This window comes from Camelina sativa, chromosome 19 (genome assembly GCF_000633955.1).
Source record: "Camelina sativa cultivar DH55 chromosome 19, Cs, whole genome shotgun sequence".
Lineage (NCBI taxonomy): Eukaryota > Viridiplantae > Streptophyta > Magnoliopsida > Brassicales > Brassicaceae > Camelina > Camelina sativa.
In genome coordinates this window covers 5,677,525-5,697,687 of record NC_025703.1, presented here as the reverse complement: position 1 = coordinate 5,697,687, position 20,163 = coordinate 5,677,525, and the positions used below count along the sequence as shown (strand labels likewise).

At 37.7% G+C, this 20,163-nt stretch overlaps 4 protein-coding genes and 1 pseudogene across 6 annotated transcripts in view; 3 read left to right on the top strand and 2 right to left on the bottom strand.

Annotated features, from left to right (window-relative positions):
* Window positions 1–462, top strand: part of LOC104765025 (dolichyl-diphosphooligosaccharide--protein glycosyltransferase subunit 4A-like) — a 1,507-nt gene extending 1,045 nt beyond the window's left edge. The window contains exon 2 of the mRNA XM_010488679.2: window positions 188–462. Within this exon, the coding sequence (XP_010486981.1) occupies window positions 188–301 (114 nt within the window). The 3' untranslated portion in view covers window positions 302–462. The remainder of the gene's footprint in view (window positions 1–187) is intronic.
* LOC104765024 (probable mediator of RNA polymerase II transcription subunit 37c) lies at window positions 2,402–4,792 on the top strand. Its single transcript, XM_010488678.1, has 2 exons — window positions 2,402–2,726; window positions 2,921–4,792. Exons 1-2 carry the CDS (start codon window positions 2,513–2,515, stop codon window positions 4,657–4,659), a joined length of 1,953 nt encoding a protein of 650 aa, XP_010486980.1. The 5' UTR covers window positions 2,402–2,512; the 3' UTR covers window positions 4,660–4,792.
* LOC104765023 lies at window positions 5,049–7,271 on the bottom strand (annotated as a pseudogene).
* On the top strand, window positions 12,445–16,301 carry LOC104765022 (telomere repeat-binding protein 3-like). Of its 2 annotated transcripts, none has more exons than XM_019241433.1 (9): window positions 12,445–12,730; window positions 13,320–13,419; window positions 13,514–14,312; window positions 14,391–14,564; window positions 14,728–14,807; window positions 14,905–15,140; window positions 15,250–15,555; window positions 15,659–15,722; window positions 15,808–16,301. In XM_019241433.1, the coding sequence occupies exons 2-9, from the start codon at window positions 13,339–13,341 to the stop codon at window positions 16,060–16,062; spliced, it is 1,995 nt and encodes a 664-aa protein (XP_019096978.1). In that variant the 5' UTR covers window positions 12,445–12,730; window positions 13,320–13,338; the 3' UTR covers window positions 16,063–16,301. The 2 variants fall into 2 exon arrangements, with proteins under 2 accessions (XP_019096978.1, XP_010486979.1); XM_010488677.2 differs by lacking the exon at window positions 12,445–12,730 and adding an exon at window positions 12,808–12,947 and having other exon boundaries at window positions 13,318–13,419.
* Window positions 16,427–20,144, bottom strand: LOC104765021 (factor of DNA methylation 3). 2 transcript variants are annotated; one of them, XM_010488674.2, is made up of 9 exons: window positions 19,956–20,144; window positions 19,194–19,598; window positions 18,562–19,101; window positions 18,253–18,434; window positions 18,078–18,167; window positions 17,711–17,998; window positions 17,303–17,512; window positions 16,840–17,092; window positions 16,427–16,758 (listed from the first exon to the last, which is right to left on the bottom strand). In XM_010488674.2, the coding sequence occupies exons 2-8, from the start codon at window positions 19,561–19,563 to the stop codon at window positions 16,862–16,864; spliced, it is 1,911 nt and encodes a 636-aa protein (XP_010486976.1). In that variant the 5' UTR covers window positions 19,564–19,598; window positions 19,956–20,144; the 3' UTR covers window positions 16,427–16,758; window positions 16,840–16,861. The 2 variants fall into 2 exon arrangements, with proteins under 2 accessions (XP_010486976.1, XP_010486975.1); XM_010488673.2 differs by having other exon boundaries at window positions 16,435–16,764.

The window sequence follows — 20,163 nt, the reverse complement described above, 5'->3', positions numbered from 1 at the left end:
TCTTTTTTTTTTTTTTTTTTGCTTAATTCTTCTATCATTTTGTTGTTTTAACAAGAACTAAATGAGTTTTAGTTATAACTCTAGTTGGAGATTGGGATAGGAGCTATATCCTTGTGTTTGTTTGTTTGTTGATGGGATAAGAATCGGTTGATCAAGTATTGTTGTTTCATTTGGTGTTGGGTGGCAGATGATCGATGATCAAGACTTGGGGTTTATTGTCAATTCTCTTGGCATCTTCATCTTCGCATTGGTAATTGCTTATCACTACGTTGCTGCTGATCCCAAGTTTGAAGCGACCTGAGTGATGGAAACTTTAGAATGGATTGATGATGTAAGGCTTTTTATTAGTTTATAGTATTATTATTTACCTGCTTCAAACTGAAAAGAGATAATAATAACAGTCTTGTTGAGGAGATGAATATGTTGTTACAATGTTCCTAATCCATTTCCCATTTTTCATTATCCACTCTTGCGGGAGATTCAATTCTTCTTATCTGCATTTTTCATCTTTATCCCTTTCGCATGTTTGATGAAATTGCTAAACACCAAACTCCGAGTGAGAGGCTCTTTGTACATTGAAAGGCGTTGATTTTTACAGTAAATAATGGTTTTAGGTTGTCTCAGCTTCACTAATCATGCTCTTAGCAGAACCGACCAACCTAAACGGCGCGATTCTGATCCCCCAAAGCTTATTATGACTGTTTTTACAATTAACGAATCAAACCAAATTGAGCTTTTGGATAAAAATAAATTACTAGTAATCTATCTCGTTCCACTTACCATAAATATTGAATTAATGCTATGCAATAAATTGCTACGATCATTCTTTTTCCAAGTTTAGAGAGGGGTGTTGAACTTGAAATTTTAGAAGATTTTTTGAAAATTTAGAAGATTTTAGAGTATTTTTAAAAATACTTGTTATTTTTTTTTTAACTCTGATTTGATTAAATCGAAAGAGAGGTAATTCAAGTACAAAAACATCAATGCCAACCATTGAGCAAAGTAAAAAAAACAGAGCAAACCACTAGTAGAAATTGTTCATGTGCCTCACCGTTCGCGATCAATCTAATGCTGTAGGCAAGCAGGGCCACCTAAGGCAAGGTAAGATTGAAGGCGGCCCTCTCGTGTGACACTAGATGCAATCGCCAAACACTTGTTATTCAGTTGATGATTTAAAAAAAAAAAAAAATCTTTTGTTATTCAAGTTAAATTTATGTAAAATCATTTAAAATCATTTACAATTTCTTGTTATTCAATCAATAATTTATAAAACTTACTTAATCAATTGTTATTCGAAATATCATAATTTTTTAAAAAACTATTACTTTGAATGATTCTAGGAGATTTTGATTTGTTTTTTAGTTGAAAATACTCTTCCTCAAAATCATACCCTTTGAGATAGAACTTTACAGGATTTCATAAGAAGAAGAAGAAAACTGTATTTCCTGGGAAATCAAAATTGAAACAGATACAGTCTCACCTCGTCACGTCTTCTAGCTCTTCCCTACTCCTCAGCTCCAATCCCACCACCGGTGAATTTGATTGCTTCCTTTCTCGTTTTAGATTCAAGTTTTTAACCGAAAGAAAAAATTAATAATTCGATGGATATAACATTAAACCAAAAAAAAATTCTCTATATGCTTTAACCATCTCTTCAACAGTTTTTTCTCCAGCTTTGCCTAACCCAAGTATAAAACAATTGGAACAAATGATATAGAAAGAGAAAGGGACTAGAGCAATGCATATAAAGGACAACACCTTCATCATTTACTTTTTTTTTTATGAAGCATCATAAAATCTCCCAAAATCTAATAATAAAATCCCTCTAAATCATAAGTATTTTTTTAAAAATATGTAAAAATTCTAACAAACAATCAAGAATGTTCTAAAACTCAATCAAATCTTGTAAAATTCTAAAATATTCAAATCCCACCAAATCCGTTAAAATACAAGTTCAATACCCCTCTTAGTAATTTTTACTAATAAGATTACCTGATTACAATAAAATCTGCTCAAATTATACTTTAACAAAATTAGTTAGAAAATAACTATAATTTACTTTTTTATCTTTAAATATATAATTAACGTGACTCGAGCGGATTTAACTTTTTTAGAAATATGTAAAAATATAAAAATTCCAAAAATAAAAGGTGAAAAAACAAATACAAAAATGTTAATTGGGTCACCTGACTTTTTTTTTTCCTTTTTAAAACGAGTTATTATTGACATATTTGAAAGACCACTCTCGAAGGAGCGAGAAGCTATAGACAAATTAAAAAAGGAAACAATAAAACTAAAAGAAGCAAAAAATAAGATCCAACGGCTGAGATTTACACTCGTGAACATTCTCGAAACCTCTTTTACCGACCCATCCTCCATTCATATATAAACACCTCGTCCTTGCCCTCTTCTCCTTCCTCACACCATAATCGAACAAACGAACAAAACACTCACAAAAATTTCTCAAAAGCTCACACACAAATTAGTTTCTATTGTTGTTTGATCTCTAATAATGGCGGGTAAAGGTGAAGGTCCAGCTATCGGTATCGATCTCGGTACTACCTACTCTTGCGTCGGTGTTTGGCAACACGACCGCGTCGAAATCATCGCCAACGATCAAGGAAACCGTACCACTCCTTCCTACGTTGCTTTCACTGACTCCGAGCGTCTCATCGGTGATGCCGCTAAGAATCAAGTCGCCATGAACCCTACCAACACCGTCTTCGGTATGATTCCTCTGCTCTCTTTTTTGAATCTAACTCTCTGCTTTACTTTGCTTGTTGTTGCATGTCTAGTGATTTTGATTTAGCTTGCTCCCTTAGATCTAATCTAAATATAGAAGGTTTTGTAATTCATATATGGATCTTGATTTTGTGTTTCGTTAGGATGTGTTATTGACTTGTTTGTGATGTATTTGCAGATGCTAAGCGTCTGATTGGGAGAAGATACAGTGATCCGTCGGTTCAATCGGATTTAAAGCACTGGCCATTCACGGTTAAATCCGGTCCAGCTGAGAAGCCTATGATCACGGTCAACTACAAGGGAGAGGAGAAACAGTTCTCTGCCGAGGAGATCTCCTCTATGGTTCTCATTAAGATGCGGGAGATTGCTGAAGCTTTCCTTGGCTCTCCTGTTAAGAACGCTGTTGTTACCGTACCTGCTTATTTCAACGACTCTCAGCGTCAGGCGACTAAGGACGCTGGTGTTATCTCTGGTCTCAACGTGATGCGTATCATCAACGAGCCAACCGCTGCGGCGATTGCTTACGGTCTTGACAAGAAGGCGTCGAGTGTTGGAGAGAAGAATGTTTTGATCTTTGATTTGGGAGGTGGTACTTTTGATGTTTCTTTGCTTACGATTGAGGAAGGTATCTTTGAAGTCAAGGCCACTGCTGGTGACACGCATCTTGGTGGTGAGGACTTTGACAACAGGATGGTTAATCATTTTGTTCAGGAGTTTAAGAGGAAGAACAAGAAGGATATCACTGGTAACCCAAGGGCTTTGAGGAGGCTTAGAACAGCTTGTGAGCGGGCCAAGAGGACTCTTTCTTCGACTGCTCAGACGACTATTGAAATCGACTCTTTGTACGAGGGTATTGATTTCTACACTACCATCACTCGTGCTAGATTCGAGGAGCTCAACATGGATTTGTTCAGGAAGTGTATGGAGCCAGTGGAGAAGTGTTTGAGAGATGCTAAGATGGACAAGAACAGTGTCCATGATGTTGTCCTTGTTGGTGGCTCTACAAGAATCCCTAAAGTGCAGCAGCTTTTGCAAGACTTTTTCAATGGGAAAGAGCTTTGTAAAAGCATTAACCCGGATGAGGCTGTTGCTTATGGAGCTGCTGTTCAAGCTGCGATCTTGAGCGGTGAAGGGAACGAGAAGGTCCAAGACTTGTTACTTCTTGATGTCACTCCTCTGTCCTTGGGTTTGGAAACCGCCGGTGGGGTTATGACTGTCCTGATTCCGAGGAACACAACTATTCCGACGAAGAAAGAGCAGGTGTTCTCTACCTATTCAGACAACCAGCCCGGTGTTCTGATCCAGGTCTATGAAGGGGAGAGAGCAAGGACAAAGGACAACAACCTTTTGGGAAAGTTCGAGCTCAGCGGTATACCACCTGCTCCACGAGGTGTTCCCCAAATTACAGTCTGTTTCGACATCGACGCCAATGGTATCCTGAACGTGTCGGCTGAGGACAAGACGACTGGTCAAAAGAACAAGATCACAATCACAAACGACAAGGGAAGGTTATCAAAGGAAGAGATCGAGAAGATGGTACAAGAAGCAGAGAAGTACAAGGCTGAGGATGAAGAACACAAGAAGAAGGTTGATGCAAAGAACGCTCTGGAGAACTATGCATACAACATGAGGAACACGATCAAGGACGATAAGATAGCATCTAAGCTGGATGCAGCTGATAAGAAGAAGATTGAGGATGCGATCGACCAAGCTATTGAGTGGTTGGATGGTAATCAGCTGGCGGAGGCAGATGAGTTCGAGGATAAGATGAAGGAGCTCGAGTCTCTTTGCAACCCAATCATTGCTAAGATGTACCAAGGTGCTGGGCCTGATATGGGTGGTGCTGGAGCAATGGACGATGATGCTCCGGCTGGTGGTAGCGGCGGTGCTGGCCCTAAGATTGAAGAAGTTGATTAAGCTTTTTAAAGCTTCTCTTGTTGTACTCTGTTCACTTTTAATTTTCTAGTTGGTGTTACCTAGTTAATCTTTCTGTGTACTCTGAACCTGCCTGCTCTATGATCAATTTGATGTTTTAAGATTTTTGCTTTTAGTTTTGAAAATTTACCATTCAGTTTCGAACTTAAAAAATTGTTAGCGATTAAGATAGATCTAAAAGACAACTGGGAAAGTGATCTTCAAGAGAACTAAGCATATGAATAGATTGTTTGAATCTCTTATCAAGTTTTTGATATACTTTCCGAAATTATTTAACTGTGAGTTGTAGAATTTGAGAATTTCTTGTTCATATGAGTCGTCAAAGTTATTTTTACGCATAATGAAGTTATGAATAGGAACCGAGAGGGTTAAACGAAAGTAATAAATGGGGGTAAATATGATTAAATATGAATAATCCAATGATACATGAACCAATAAAATCCTTTCAGAAGGAAGTTATGCACTAAATCTCACTCTAGCACGACCGGACGGAGACAAACGCGAACCTCATGCTCCTCGGGTCCCATTCGGTGTTTTGGAACTAAAACCTCTAGCGTTGTTCCAGTTTCATCCCGGTAAGCTTCAAGCTTGGCGTCATCTGGAATCCTATTCGGCAGGGAGACTTCGCGGACAAACTCCCCCGGTGGGCAATGCTCTGGTGTCGGATCTGTTAGCTTAAATGTTCTTATCATGTCTCTTGATGAATGGTTCACATGCTGTACTTACACATGATATCTTCACTATTCCATGTGTTGGTGTATTCCTCCATGTCACCTTCACCCTTCCCGAATCAACAAATGGCAGGCTCATAACTATTAAGAAGCCCTTGTCGTCTTCATATATCGTTTTCGCAGCTGTGACTGGACCGTACACGTTCTTCATCACCCCGCTGAAGTCATTTGACCAAGGCAGCTCCGTTGCATGGATTTTCATGTCCAGGGATTTCTCACTTGAGCTCGAGTCATCGCAGTTACCTAGAGCAAGACAATCCCTTTTGCGCTTATTACTAGATCCGGGTCTTACTTCCACTGTATCAACTACATGGTCCGGGGAATGTGTTGACAGGTTCAGGCAGGTACCGTTAAGTTTTTTCAGGTTGGTGTGGCCGTTAGCTTTAGCCAGAGGAAGAGGACGCTCAGCCTCGAACTCAGTGGTTGGGAGATTCCTCCATGAACCATAATCACTAGCTTCAGCTGGAATAGCAAAGTTGACATCCCGGCCTGTGAGTTCTGTCCACTTCTTCTTTTCATCTTCGTTGAGTACAGAAAGATTGGGTGAATGAACAACTTCGATTCCATGGAGGCACTGAGGGTTAGAGAGACCACGGTAATGTTTCCTCTGCATCCTATGAGAGCGGACAAAACCTTTGTCCACACTGAAAGGGAAAGGACGCTCACCCTCGCGTGAGTGTCCATTCATGTAACTGCGCAGCTGCATCTTGCCAAGTGCATTTTCAGGCTTTTCCTTGAACACCCACATGTACATATTCTCCATGTCATGCTGAACCAAGAAGGAGTCAAGCTGCAAATCAGATTTATCATAACCGGACAAGCCATTGCTGTCCCTGGTCAACTTATTTTTGGACTTGTCATCCAAAACAGGTTTGAAGTAGAAACTGAAGAAAAGCCAAGCACCCCATGCACTATCAACACGCTTGTTGTACTTCTTGGCAACCTTAGGCACATGAACAACAGCTTCAGGCTCATACAGCTGAGGGCCAAGTCCAACTTCTAAGATATCACAGTGTTCGTTCCAAAGAAGCAGAGATGGGCTTGCTTCAGATGAGAGTGGAAGATTGATATCAGGAGGTCCAGTAAGTATGAGGGAACGGTTAGTCTCCCTCTCTGATTCTTCATGAGTAAAAGCACCAGAATCCATGGAAAGAAGTGTCGACGGGTGATAGTTCTCCATAGACAGGGTTGTGATGAGAGTCTCACCCATATCTCTCTTTTTAAACCAACTTTATTAAAATTTCCACAGATCCGGTGGGGAAGGGAATCAAAAAAAACCCTTAGGTAGCAAGAGAATTAGAACATCAATCGACAAAGCCATAGATGCAAGTCAAGGATATTTTCATCTTTACAGGAGGATCTCTCACTGATTACACCACCTCTAAAGTTTTTTGCTATTAAAGCTCCAAAAACAACGGCCAGCTAAGAAGAGAGAGTCACTCACAACAACAACAACAAACACATGGAGAGCTACCTACAACCCCACCACCTGAAAAATATCAATCGAGAGAGAGAGAGAGAGCAAAGAACTAAGAATTAACAGAGGGAATTAGGGATCTGGAACAAGTTCATCAATCGAATCTGTAATTTATTCAGAGATTCGACAAGATCAAACAGTGATTTCTTTCCTCGTTTAATTGCAATCAAAAGAGATTGAAAAAAAAAAAACAGATAAAAAATTCAAATACGATCATCGAAGAATATGAAGGAGAAATCTAACCCGATGGATAAAGCTTGGAGACGAGACGAGACGAGTGCGTTATCGGCGGCCAAAGGATTAGAGGAGTCGCTGCTTCTATCAAAATAATGATCCCAACCCTTTTTTTTTTTTTTTTTTTGAGAGAAGCGAGAGAGAGAGAGAGAGACTCGTAATTTTTTAAGACAGGGGACGCCGTTTGTTTTGTTAACGCCGTTTAAGTTTGACGGAGCTACGAGGATTTGCCGTTTGCGTTTAGTCAATCTAAATATGCGGTCCACTCATGGGCTTGCGCTGCTCGTTTATTTTCCAAGTGGTTTGATCGTTTTTTTTTTTTTTTTTGCTCAACATCAGTTATTCATTAACCAAGATATTACATCCAAATCAAAGGTACTTAACATTTCCCTCCAAAGAATTGGATTAAATGCAATGAGTCGATCTAGTAAAACCGTGAATCACTAGCGGATCCAATACTACCTAACCGAGAAATATTGCATTTTCCTACCACAACGAGATAGATAACACACCACGACTCAGTATGAAATCATCTCTTAAACCACCTAAATAAACCCTATGACACAAGAACTACTACTAACACAAAGAACACCAAATCCTATACTGAAGAACAATTTCAATCCAAGCTATGAGAACCTCATGATCGACAAGTAGAACTTGTCCCATTAGCATCAACACCCAATGGCGCAAAATCAGAAAAGCTTGGTATCTTCGGCTTTCATTGTTCCGGTCTTAAGCTAAAAACAGACAATACATCCGACTGAACCGACCAAGAGACGCGAAACAAAACCAGCAAGAGCAAAGGCTTCTCCGAACTTATCTCACAAATCCAGAATGATAATCAACTAAAGATAAGAAATTGGAGCACAAATTAGCATAACTTCACCTCACGGTGCCTTTCCGGATTGGCCACGTCACATCTGCCTTATTGTCTCGCTTCTTAGCCGGACTGAAACCAAAAAATTGAGGAAGCTCTCAAGAACGCCGGCTTAAAGGATGTCCTCAAATCTCGGCCACCTACGCACACAGAATCCTCCCCAATAATCGGTAGACTCTAAACCCGACTCAACTGATAATCTCCGGGCAAACTAGGATCTCCGGGAGAGAGGTTGGGTGTAGCAGGAGGGCGCGACCCAAGTCCCAGATCCGAACCCTGAAGTTACAAAGAAGGCCGCGCGGAGCAGCTTCGAACCACCACCATTAGCCGCCGGAGAGGAAACGAGCCGAGATTTCATTCCTTAGCATCAGCTGCTGCAACAGATGAGCCACTCCTCAGCACCGCTGGAGAGGAAGAGATCGAGTCACCATACTACTACTACAACTGGAAAATAATACAAAGAGGAAGAGCAGAGCCCTCTCACACCGTCGGCGAAGCCCCAGACGGCGGAAAAGCAATCAAGACTCAGATGGCGACGATTTTTTTGAGAAAGAACTAGGGTTTTTTTCGTTTCCTTTTTTCCTCACGCACTTATGACCAAAAGTATATTTGCATTTTCCAAGTGCAGTAGAATCTCTATAATTAATACTCTTTAAATTAATACTCGCTATAAATTAATAAATTCTTTCGGTCCCAAGTTGGGCCGGTGTGTAAAAAACGACACATTTCGATAAAATAATGAGATAATAATTTTTTTAGAAATCCTATGTAAAAATATGGTCCCATCAATATTATAAATTAATAATCAAATAAACTAAAATATATATATATATATATATACATATATATCTAAGAAAATCTAGTGAAATATGACTCTATTGTTGTTTGCCTATTCTTGAATTTGCATTTTTGTTGGAGCTCATCTCTAATCTTTTTCATTTGTTATCTTCTCAAATCGCATCCAAAAATTATGGAGAGTACTAGATGCGATAATTGCTTCTTTAGTAACTGGTTCTAAAGGTACCGCAATATCTTTCTCAACTTCATCACTACCATTCGACTTCATCATTAGCGTGCAGGATAGAAATAGCAATTTCTACTAAACTCTAAAATTTATCATTTATCATTTTTACCTAAATAATCTACTAAACAATTGACATTCATCCTGTTACAATAGCCAAGATTATAAATTAAGCATGAGAAAATCTTTTCATAAATTAATAATTATTAATTTATCGATAAATTAAAATATTTATAAATTAATAAAATTTTATGGTCCCGACCTTATTAATTTATAGAGGTTTTACTGTGGTTTGTTTAGTGACCATTGACTCCAAAATTTAATGACTACTAGATTTTAACTCGCGGTACACCTCAGGATAATTTTTTTTGTTTTTTATATTTATTTTGTTTTGTTTAATTAAATAATAATTTTGTTTGGATTGTCAATTATTAGAACAATAAAAGGGGAAATAAATACATAAATATGTAATTTATAAGCTATTGTCAGATTAAGTCACAATTTTACCAATAATTTAATTGTTTTACAAAATTTTAGTTAAATTACCCTGATTTAATATGTCTAATATTCTTATATTAGTAGTATTGACCAAATAATTAAAAGAAGATTTAACCCGATATGTTTTTCTTGATGCTAAAGTTAAATATACCCGATTATTGAGTTTCTAAAGTTGGTTTCTCGTTTTTATGAACTTTATTAACGTTATAATAATTATTGCGATTGTAATCATTTGTTACTCAAACTCGGCTATGTTATTTAAATTTAAGAGATCATACAGTCTCTAAAGATCTATTAAAATAGGTTTGGAGATTTTTATGGGATTAAAAATTTAATGCGTAGAGTTGTTTTTGGAAAAATCGAAATGTATAGATGTTGTTAAGCTATTTATGACAATAAATGTATCAAATTAGGTCGATTTAAATAGTTCCATTAAATGAGTTTCCAGAAATTGTTATTTTAGGAAAATAGTTAAGAGTTAATGTTGTAAAAAAAACAAATTAAATAACTAAAATTTTAAGGACATAACATAAAATGTATTTCAAAAATAATAATATAGATTAGTTGGATAATCAATTTATGGTTTACTAGCGTCTGTATGAGCGTGAGGCGTTAGTTATATTTCTTCTGTTTAAATATGATGACTTTATTATTTATAAGCAAGTGTATAATGTTACTAAAATATATTGACCATATGTCAAAACAAATTTAGTTAAAAGTTTTTTTTTTTATAATTGAAAAGTTAAATTTTAGTATAACATCAACCTTGATTTAAATATATGCTCCATCTAACTAAAAGTTCCTCTGTATATCTTCTTTTTGCGGTGACATTTACTAGATATGTTCAATCTACACTTCTCGACTCATTGAATTTGGGAACATTAACAAATTTTGTCAACAGAATTAACCTGTGGTATGGGAATCCCCTCGTCTTGTTCCTTTTCGTTACATGCTACAGTATATCACAAAAGCACATATACGGGATATCATTTGGTTCCAAGCAGGATGGGACTCGTAATTAATACAAAACCCTCCATCATATATATTACAAACATAAGGTTTTTTCTTTTTGTCATGATGTAAACAACATTTATTTTTGGTTGAGCAGTAAACTTTACAACCAAGAAAAAGAAGAAAAAGTCACGTCAATGAAATATATTTACACTTGTATAGTCACTCATCCTAATTAAAATTCGTTTAAATAACTAATTTAGCAAAGTAACTCAAAATTAACTTTGTTAATAATCATCATAAAGGTAAGAAATACTGTTATAAATTATTCTCCTTATATGGCACCACACGTTTTCAAGGTTCTATAGTGTATAAAAGCATAATGCAAATCAAAATAGAGAATAAAGCATATGGATTTTTCTTAAAATCTTTATACTATCTTAAATTTCCGTACGTAGACCTGTTTTGGTGCTATGTTTTTTTTTTCTTATAAAATGTTTGTGAATGTATGCAATTCAATTTGTGTGCTATGTTCATGCCCACGAGGCTCAACCATGCGATCGTGCAATACTATATCAGTCTCTTGTCTTCTGAATTTATTTATTTTCTTGTTATCTTGTAAATTTGGCCCATTTTTTTCCATTTACATACAAAACTCAAAATATATATTAATATGCATGAAGTGCATATGCAGCATGTGTATAATTAAAACAAAGTAAATGAATGTTTATATGTTTAGTGACATATATATACGCCTAATTAAAATCATAAGTGTGGCCATGAATCTACATATCCAAAAGAAGAGACAAAGTGAAACGAGGATACGAACGTTCTCCCTGCAACGTCTGTATATAGAAGTAGAACTATAAAACCGTAACCAACGATAGTTGCCTAATAATCATGAATGCAAAGAAAAAAAAACTTTAATAGAGAATGGTCGGAGGAGCTTTCTCTTGGAGAATGTATACCTTCCTTTCTACTTTCCAATAGAATTGTCCGACCCGACCCGACCCGGCCGACCCGACCGAACTGACCCGACCCGGCCGACCCGACTCGACCCATTCGTCAATTGTCATGCGGCCCATAATCACGAAAGTTACAATAACTTACAAGGGTCGAAGACCAGCCACATACAGTATGTGTTGTAGACACGCTCAGAGAAGTCCAACACGACAAAAACAAAGTATTAATCGATTCAACACTTGGCCATAAATTTATGTTTAGATTCAACACATCTCGGTTCGTATAGCATTAGTCAAGCATATGCTTATTTAACACACGAACATGATCATTAAATTAACAGAATACACCAAATACATTAAACACAATATCACGTTCATATTTGGCCCCATTTGCACATGCTTCATCAACATGTCTAAGATATATATATGTATATAGCTCATAAAAACAATTACTACCAAGAAAATCATATTATCACTCCAGTTTTTTTTTTTTTTTCTTTTTGGGTGGGGATGAATTATCACTCAAGTTAGTAAATTAACAGTTTAAAAAACCTTGTGACGTTATTACCAAAGCTATAAAGACTTGTTGTCTCACTCTCTATCCACGTGGAAGAGATAGACAACTCTCGTTGTTTGTATAGTACTGTATTACAAAGACCCCACTCCAATCAGAAAACACAACTATTCAATTGTTTTTTTTGTTTATATCCGATCCCTAAAATTAAAGATTCTTTCTGACAAAACCTATCTTGTTTTTAAGGGGTTATGAAGTGATCCCCCGACACCGAGGGAGAGAGAGAGGGTGACCCTCAACCTCAATAGCCAGTTAAATGGAGAGAGGGGTTTACCATATAATTCACAAAGAGTGACCGTCGATAGCCCGTTTCCTTCAACTGCCTCATCTCTCATCTCAACCCATTGTTATTTGTGTGGTCAATAAAAAAAAACCTTTTTAATTTATTTTATTTAATTAATTTATGAGAATTATGTGAAATAAATAAATAAATAAAAAAGGGGTTTTTCTGTTTTGGCGATGGGGCTTTTCACGTCTTCTTCCTTCTTTCTTTTCTAAGGACAACGACGGATTCTTACCGCACATACCCAAAACCAAAAAACTCGAAGAATTGTTCATTTCTTTGCATAGATCGAATTCTAACTTTTCCTTTTTTTGTACATTTTGTTTTTTTTTTCTCTATACACGTAAACAGAAGATAAAATTGGGGTTTTAGTTATAAGTTTGCGTGATCTGTAAATCATAAGTGTTGGTTTTTGGATCGTGATCAAGAAACTGGTGGCTGATAGGTGAGTTTTCCTTTTTTCTTTATCGCAATTGATTTATATACTTACCGATCTGTAAAATTCTTTGGGGTTTTTGGAGTCAATTTTGTTGATTTTTTTTCATCCTTTGACTCTCTCTCTCTGCTCTGCTGATCCGGATTTCAAATTTCGATTACATTCTTTGACGGGTCGTCAGAAATTTGTGATTTTTGTTCCGAGATCTGATCGGTAGCATCATCAGGTGTTTACTGATTTGTTTTCATCTTCTTTTGTAAGCAGCTTCGTAGCATTTTTGAGTCTTTTTTCTTCAATGATCACTTATTATGCTTTTGCATTACCATGATTTTAAGCTTTTGTCAGATCAAACGCTCGGACTTGCTGTGTTGATCTGATGATCTAACTTGGTTTACTGCTGATTCGTGTGGCTGTGATTGTCTCCAATTCAATGTTTTGATCTGTATTCCTAAAATGTCTTAAACATCATTTTGGCTTTCTCTATACATTGTAACATGCGTGCTTAGAGCTATTTTGATCTCATCATCTTGCTCAATAGCTAGTGATGATCTGAAAAAATTACGTTTCTGCTAATCATTTGTTTGGTCTTAACACAGTGTGATATGCATATTTGAGAGATGGTGTTCAAGAGGAAGTTTGATTGCCTTTCCGTTGGCTTTGACTTTCCCAACATCCCCAGGGCTCCTCGTTCCTGCAGGGTAAGTTCTCATTTGTGATTCACCTTGGATCTGTTAGTTAGCTTTATGTCTTCTTATGACTATTGGTTTGTTGTTTTTTTTTTTTTTACTTCAGAGGAAGGTCCTAAGCAAGAAGATTGATGATGATTATGACACTAAGATCTGTGCTATTGACTTACTCGCTTTGGCTGGGAAGTTGCTACAGGAAAAGGAAAGCGAGAGTTCTTCAGCGTCTTCCAATGCATTTGAAGGGAATAATCACGATGTTAAACAAGAACAAGATGATAAACGCAAGCCTGTCAAATCTGAATTTTCTGACCAAGGAAACTCTGTTTCAAGGCCTATTACTACATATGACAACTCTACTGACAAGTGTGTGGTGAACAGTTTCTCATTTCCGGATAACGACGGCGTTTTGGAGCGAACTCCAATGTCTGATTACAAAATGATTCATGGTTCGATGGATTTAGGTTGTGGCACCAAGAATGCTAATTGTGACTCTTATGTTAAATCTGGAGGCATCACTGGGGAGACAGGTGGTGTTAATAATGTGAATACTGGGTTTATTAAACAAGGAGAAGCAACCGATCCCTTGGGAGATGGAGGCTTAATCCCTGAGACTTGCAACTTAGAGGAGGCAACTGCTTTAGGTGTGCAGTTTCCTAAGTTAGTTCGTGTGGGTGGTGATTTAAAATTGCCATCCAGCATGGATATGACTCCTAATGGTTCCTTTGCTAGACATGGGAATCATACTAACTTAGTTAGAAAAGATGATGATGAAAAATTCTTTAGTTATCATAAGCTTAGCAATAAATTTAAGTCGTATAGGTCTCCATCAATTCGAAGAATAAGAAAGTCGCTGTCGTCCAAATACTGGAAGCAAGTTTCCAAAGACTTTGGACACAGTAGAGCTGGTATGTATATTTGAATATTCCTTCTTTTCTTTTTTTTTTGTTATTCGCCCTGTTCTTACTTTGATCATGGATGTCTAGATGTGGGTGTAAAGACTCTTTATCGCAAAAGAAAATCGTATTGTGGATACAACCCATGGCAGCGTGATATCATATATAAGAGGAGAAGATCACCTGACAGAAGCTCGGTCGTAACTTCTGATGGAGGACTCAGTAGTGGAAGTGTTTCCAAGTTATCCAAAAAGGGAGATACAGGTGGTTATTGTAGTCTATATCAAAACTTTTCAGTAATCTTATCTTAGCTGTTGTGGTCCTCTCAAAGGGCTCCGATGGTACTTGACCGGATGGTATATGATACTGAGACATTTATCCCGAGACTGGATAATGTGGTTCTCATGTATTTTTATCTCTGGTGCAGTAAAGCTAAGCATTAAGTCCTTTAGGATTCCAGAGCTTTTTATTGAAGTTCCAGACACTGCATCAGTAGGATCATTAAAGGTACACGCCAATATGTATTTTCTTTCCCTCACTTATGTTTGGTTCTCTTGTGTGGTGTACTTAATACCGTTTTGATCTTTGACCCTTTTGGTTCCAGAGGACGGTGATGGAGGCTGTCGGTGTTTTACTCAGCGGAGGAATACGTGTTGGGGTATTGATGCATGGGAAGAAGGTCAGAGATGACAGGAAAACTCTCTCACAGACTGGGATATCATGTGATGAAAATCTGGACAACCTTGGGTTCACCCTGGAGCCTGGCCCCGGCAAAGTTCCCCTTCCTTTGTGTTCCGAAGATCCTGCTGTGCCAACCGACCTTACGAATTTGTCTGAACGGTACTAAGAAATTTGCTATCATATCCTTGTGCTGTTTTAGTTGAATATCACTAGTGTTCATTCTTCTTGAAGATTCCTAAGCAAAAGCGGTTCTGAATGATCATCCCAGGTCTGCGGCTTCTCCCACGTTAGATTCTGGAGTTCCCCATGCAGATGACGTGATTAATTCAGGAAATATTGTGGAAAGTAACCTTGATTTAGTTCCATATCAGAGTGACATATCTGTTGATGAACCTTCATCAGATTCAAAAGCGCTTGTTCCACTTCCATCCTTGGAAGTTAAGGCGCTTGCCATAGTTCCGTTGAACCAGAAACCTAAGCGTAGTGAGCTTGCCCAGCGCAGAACCAGGAGACCCTTCTCCGTGACAGAGGTAGAAGCTCTTGTACAAGCAGTTGAGGAACTCGGGACTGGAAGGTAAATAACACCTAGTTCCACCATAACTCAATAACTCATGTGGTGTGGTCGTGGGTTAATGTCAAAACTCAAAAGCTAATGGTCGATATATATCATAACACAGATGGCGTGATGTGAAATTGCGTGCTTTTGAGAATTCAGAACATCGGACTTACGTGGACTTGAAGGTAAATACATTGAACAAGAACATGTAATCTGGAACATATGACGTTCCACAGTAGCCTAATGTTCCAATAACATGTGAATTTGCAGGACAAATGGAAGACGCTGGTTCACACAGCAAGTATATCACCGCAGCAACGAAGAGGAGAGCCGGTGCCACAAGATCTCCTAGACAGAGTCTTGAGGGCGTATGGGTATTGGTCGCAGCACCAAGGAAAACATCAAGCGAGAGGAGCATCTAAAGATCCAGACATGAACAGAGGTAGAGCTCTTGAATCAGGTGTTTCAGTGTACAAAAAGGAGGTACGCATTGGTGGGTGGGTGTACAGAAGCAAACAACAATAATGGAAAACTCAATTTCTGCAAAGATTAATTGTCTTTATTTCTCATTTTTTTCTCTTAAATACACTTCTTTTTTTTTCCTGCTTTCGTCATCTGTAAATGACTCCAACTGGGATGAGATTCGTCCCTAACCAACTTTTTAGGTTTTCTAAACTTGTGTTTTTTTTAATATCTTTTTCACATTGATTATTTTCTGTAATATTCACGGTCCATAAAAGGAGTATTGTAATTTTTAGTCGTTCGTTCCTGTCTGACAAATGACAAAGTCAGCGTTATCCTTTCATTGTTTTCGTATATTTTCAGCTATAAATGAGAGAATAACCCAATATGAATGAAAGATATAAAATATTGCTCTGTGACTATGGAATAGGAATATAAGACACTGTGGAGTGTTTCTTATTCTTATTGGTGAAAGACTCTAATTGATTAATTCAGTTAAAAATGTTAATTTCTTCACAAATTCAAAGACCTTCTCTAAAGGTTTAGAAGCTTCTACCAATGTTAGTTACTTTACTTTCCTACAATGGTGAACCGTCGTGTTGAAACGGTTCCAACTCCGACCCACATCCCAATTTGAAGCCATCCTCCTGTACTTTCCACCTACTTACCAAACCTGAGACCCATACAGCATCAAAGATGAGACACTTGTTGAATTTGGCATCTTGACATCCTTTATGCAGAAAACTTATTTCCCATCTCCTGCAACTGCAAGGTAAAGACCTCAGAAAACTATATAAGCAAGAAAATTCGGAAAACTGGAAATTTTGGTAGTTAGTGTACCGGGTAAATGTAAATATAACATTTAAGGTTTATGACGCTTCGCCTGATTCCATTGCTCCAAGAGACTAGTAACACCTTCCTCAAGCGTAGCCTTCCTGTCTTCTCTGAAGTTCCACAGCTCTGAAGAGATGTACCTTCCACTCGGATTGTACTCGTTTATTTCCAGCAATGCATTTGCCACTGCTTGGTACGCCTTATCCCCCAGTTCATTCTTCAGGGTTCTTAACTTCTCGTCATCCTCATCTATTACTTCCTGCCAAAGATATCAACAGCTTCAGGGTTCTATATATCATCCACCAATCCATAAAACCAAGTTAACCACATCTGCATATGCAGCTGACAGTTGTACACACCCATGAATGCAGGTCTTTTGCTGGTAAGCTAACTTTTTGAAACATATTATTTAGGATGGAAGATAAGAACAAAATCGATTTAGATTAGTGATATACAGGAGAAGCAATACCACTACATTTTCTTCAGTCTCAAGCTTTATCCGTTTAAACGGATGCCAATCTGGGTCCTTAAGATATTCCTCCCAGAGCTGGATAACTTCTACTGCCCAATCCTCCAGATCTTCTTGACAATATTTTATTTTCATTGCTTCTATGAATGGTTTGGTGTCAAGCTCCCCCATTCTCCTAACACCAATATGCGATCTCGTCTCTCTCAAATTCTATAAATATAATCAATTTAAGAAAAAAATCAAAGAGTGTCTTTCTGTTGTTAATGCATCCAACCACTCTAGCCTACCATGTCCAGTATAATCCGAGTTTATAATAATGTAAACTCACTATATGCAAAGAGTCACCTAGCTCCGTTATGAGACTGAAAGTTCAAAGAAAATATGTTCGAATATAAGAGATCTACTTACGCTTATCAATGCTCTTCGAGCTTCTTGAAGCTCATCATTGGTCTTCCGCTCTTGTACAACAAGATCTTGATTAAATTTATTTAAGCGCGCAAGCTCTCCTTCTTGCTCACTAAGGTCTCTGAGGAAGGTCTCCACCTTGTTCACAATTTCAGAACCACTGTCCAGTTCCATGTGTCTCAGCAGGCTCAGCTGTCTTTTCAGTTGCTCGACCTCCAGTTCAAGCTCTTGTTTCTGTTCAAGCTGTCTTCCTAGGGCAGCAATTCTCTTATGAAGCTTTTCCTTTTGCATCTAAGGTTAAAAACACGGCAGGACCCTGTCACTTAAAGTTAAAGAGCCAGCCTTTTTAAAGAAGGAAGCATTCCCACACCTTGTGATCTACAGCCAATTTTTGCACTCTCTCTCTGGTCTTTTGTTGTTCCACGGCAGCTAGTTGAACGTAACTATATATAGCAGCACTCTGATAATAATGCCATTGAACAAATTTTAGAAGAAGAAAGAGGCAGTCCAGAATTAGTTTTAAAAATGAGGATGTTAGCATATACCTGTTCAAACTCTTTTGCCAATAATTTCCTCTGTGTTTCATTCTTTGCCTCCCGTTTTGCCAACTCCAATTCTTTAATTTCAAGTTCTTTTATCTGAGACTCCAGCTGCACCTTTTGCTTTTCATGATCAGCAAAGATCCTATTGAAGTGATCAGTCGATTTTTGTTGTCTTCCCGTCAGATCTTCAGATGCAAAACGAAAAAATGTAAAACGAATATAAACACAATCTATAGAAATATGTATAGTTGGATGATGCAACGATACTTTCTCAAAGGGATGTAAATCTTGAAGCTAGTAGGAAAAGCCCACCTTCATTGTAAGCACGGAGAATCTTTTCTTTTTCTTCAGTCTCATACTTAAGTTTAATCGAATCCTTTGAATATTTTTCCTCTAACTTCTTCAACCGATTTGTTTTGCTCTCAACCATTACGTTTAGAGAGTTCATAAGCTTTTGTTCTTTCCTGGCCTCTTCTTCTGCAAACCTAGAAATACTTTTGAGGTCACCCGTCTTCCGCAAGTTTTCTCCTAAATAGTTAGCCTTATAGTAATCATCAGCATTGGCAAGCCATGCATAAAGGCTCGAGTCAGTAGCACCACACAGCCAATCCTTTTTGCCATGACCATCAGCTTCATAAGCCTTCTTGAACACCAAAGCATCGTGAAGTCCATTCCAGTCTCTATTAAATTCCACTATTCCAGTTCCAGAATGACCAAAACGGTCCCACACAGTACGAACTCTGATAGGGTTGAACCCTCTTCGGATCAATTCATCCTTAAGTTTTGGTCCACTCTCTCCAGTAGAAGACAGGCCATCTTGTGTCAACGTTGTGGGAATATTAACCAAAATGCCTAACCCAGCGACAGACACAACTTTAATTAGTAGAGACTATAGTGGTAAGGAGATAGGACATAACAAAGTAACAAAGTAAGGGTGCCAATACCTTTCCAAGGCCAGACAAGTTTCTCGAACTGATCATCATAAACTGGAAGAGTAATGCCGCCGCGGGTGGATGCTGCAGTTCTGGCTTGTAAGCGCTTGGAAATTCTAGTAGTGGCGTAATGAGAAAGATCTTTAATAAGGTATTTGGCAAGAGCACGGTGGCTAGCCTTCTCAGTGAGACTTCTTTTCTTGGAACTGCTGTTACCAACTCCAGAAGCATGCTGAAGGATGTCAAGATAGAGACCAACCTTCTTCTTGTTGTCGGGGCAATAAGGACAGAGGAAAGTACGGTAAGAGACTTTAACCTCGAGCTTTCCACTCTTGAGCTTTTTGTACAAACTTTTCTCAAAATTACTCAAGTTGTCCTTCATCACCTCCTCACACTGTTTGTTTTTACATCTAAGAGCTGCATAATAATAATAATTATTCTTTAAGTACATTGTTATAAGAAGCCTAAACCATAACTTGGAATTAAGATCAAATCCAACTGATAACAAAACACATGTTGAGCTTTGATTAGATAGATCCGAAAAAAACATGGTCACTGACTTCTCTAGTTAACTCATCTCTATGAAACATGAAACATGCATGTTTGATTTCTAGAGAAATTATGAACAATGGTGGGAGTGGGATTATAATGTCTCCGTAGTGGTCACTATCGACTTGTGAAAATAGTAAAATTGAATTGGAAAAAAAAAAAAAAAAAAAAAAAAAACCCCGAAGAGAAATTGGGGGAGAAAAGTTGAACAAAGAAGACTGTTACCTGAGGAATCGGGTGTAGAAGGAAGAAGAGAGATATGGTTAGCTCTCGAGAAACTTCAGCAGCTGATTCTGGAGATCATAAGATAAAAGAGTTTTTTTTTTTTTTTCTTTTTTACCAAAAATTTAATTTCGATTTTCTTTTATTGGGTCTTAATTGTTTCCATTTCCGAGGGAGAGAGAAGCAGCAAAGAAAAAAAAAAAAAAAAAAA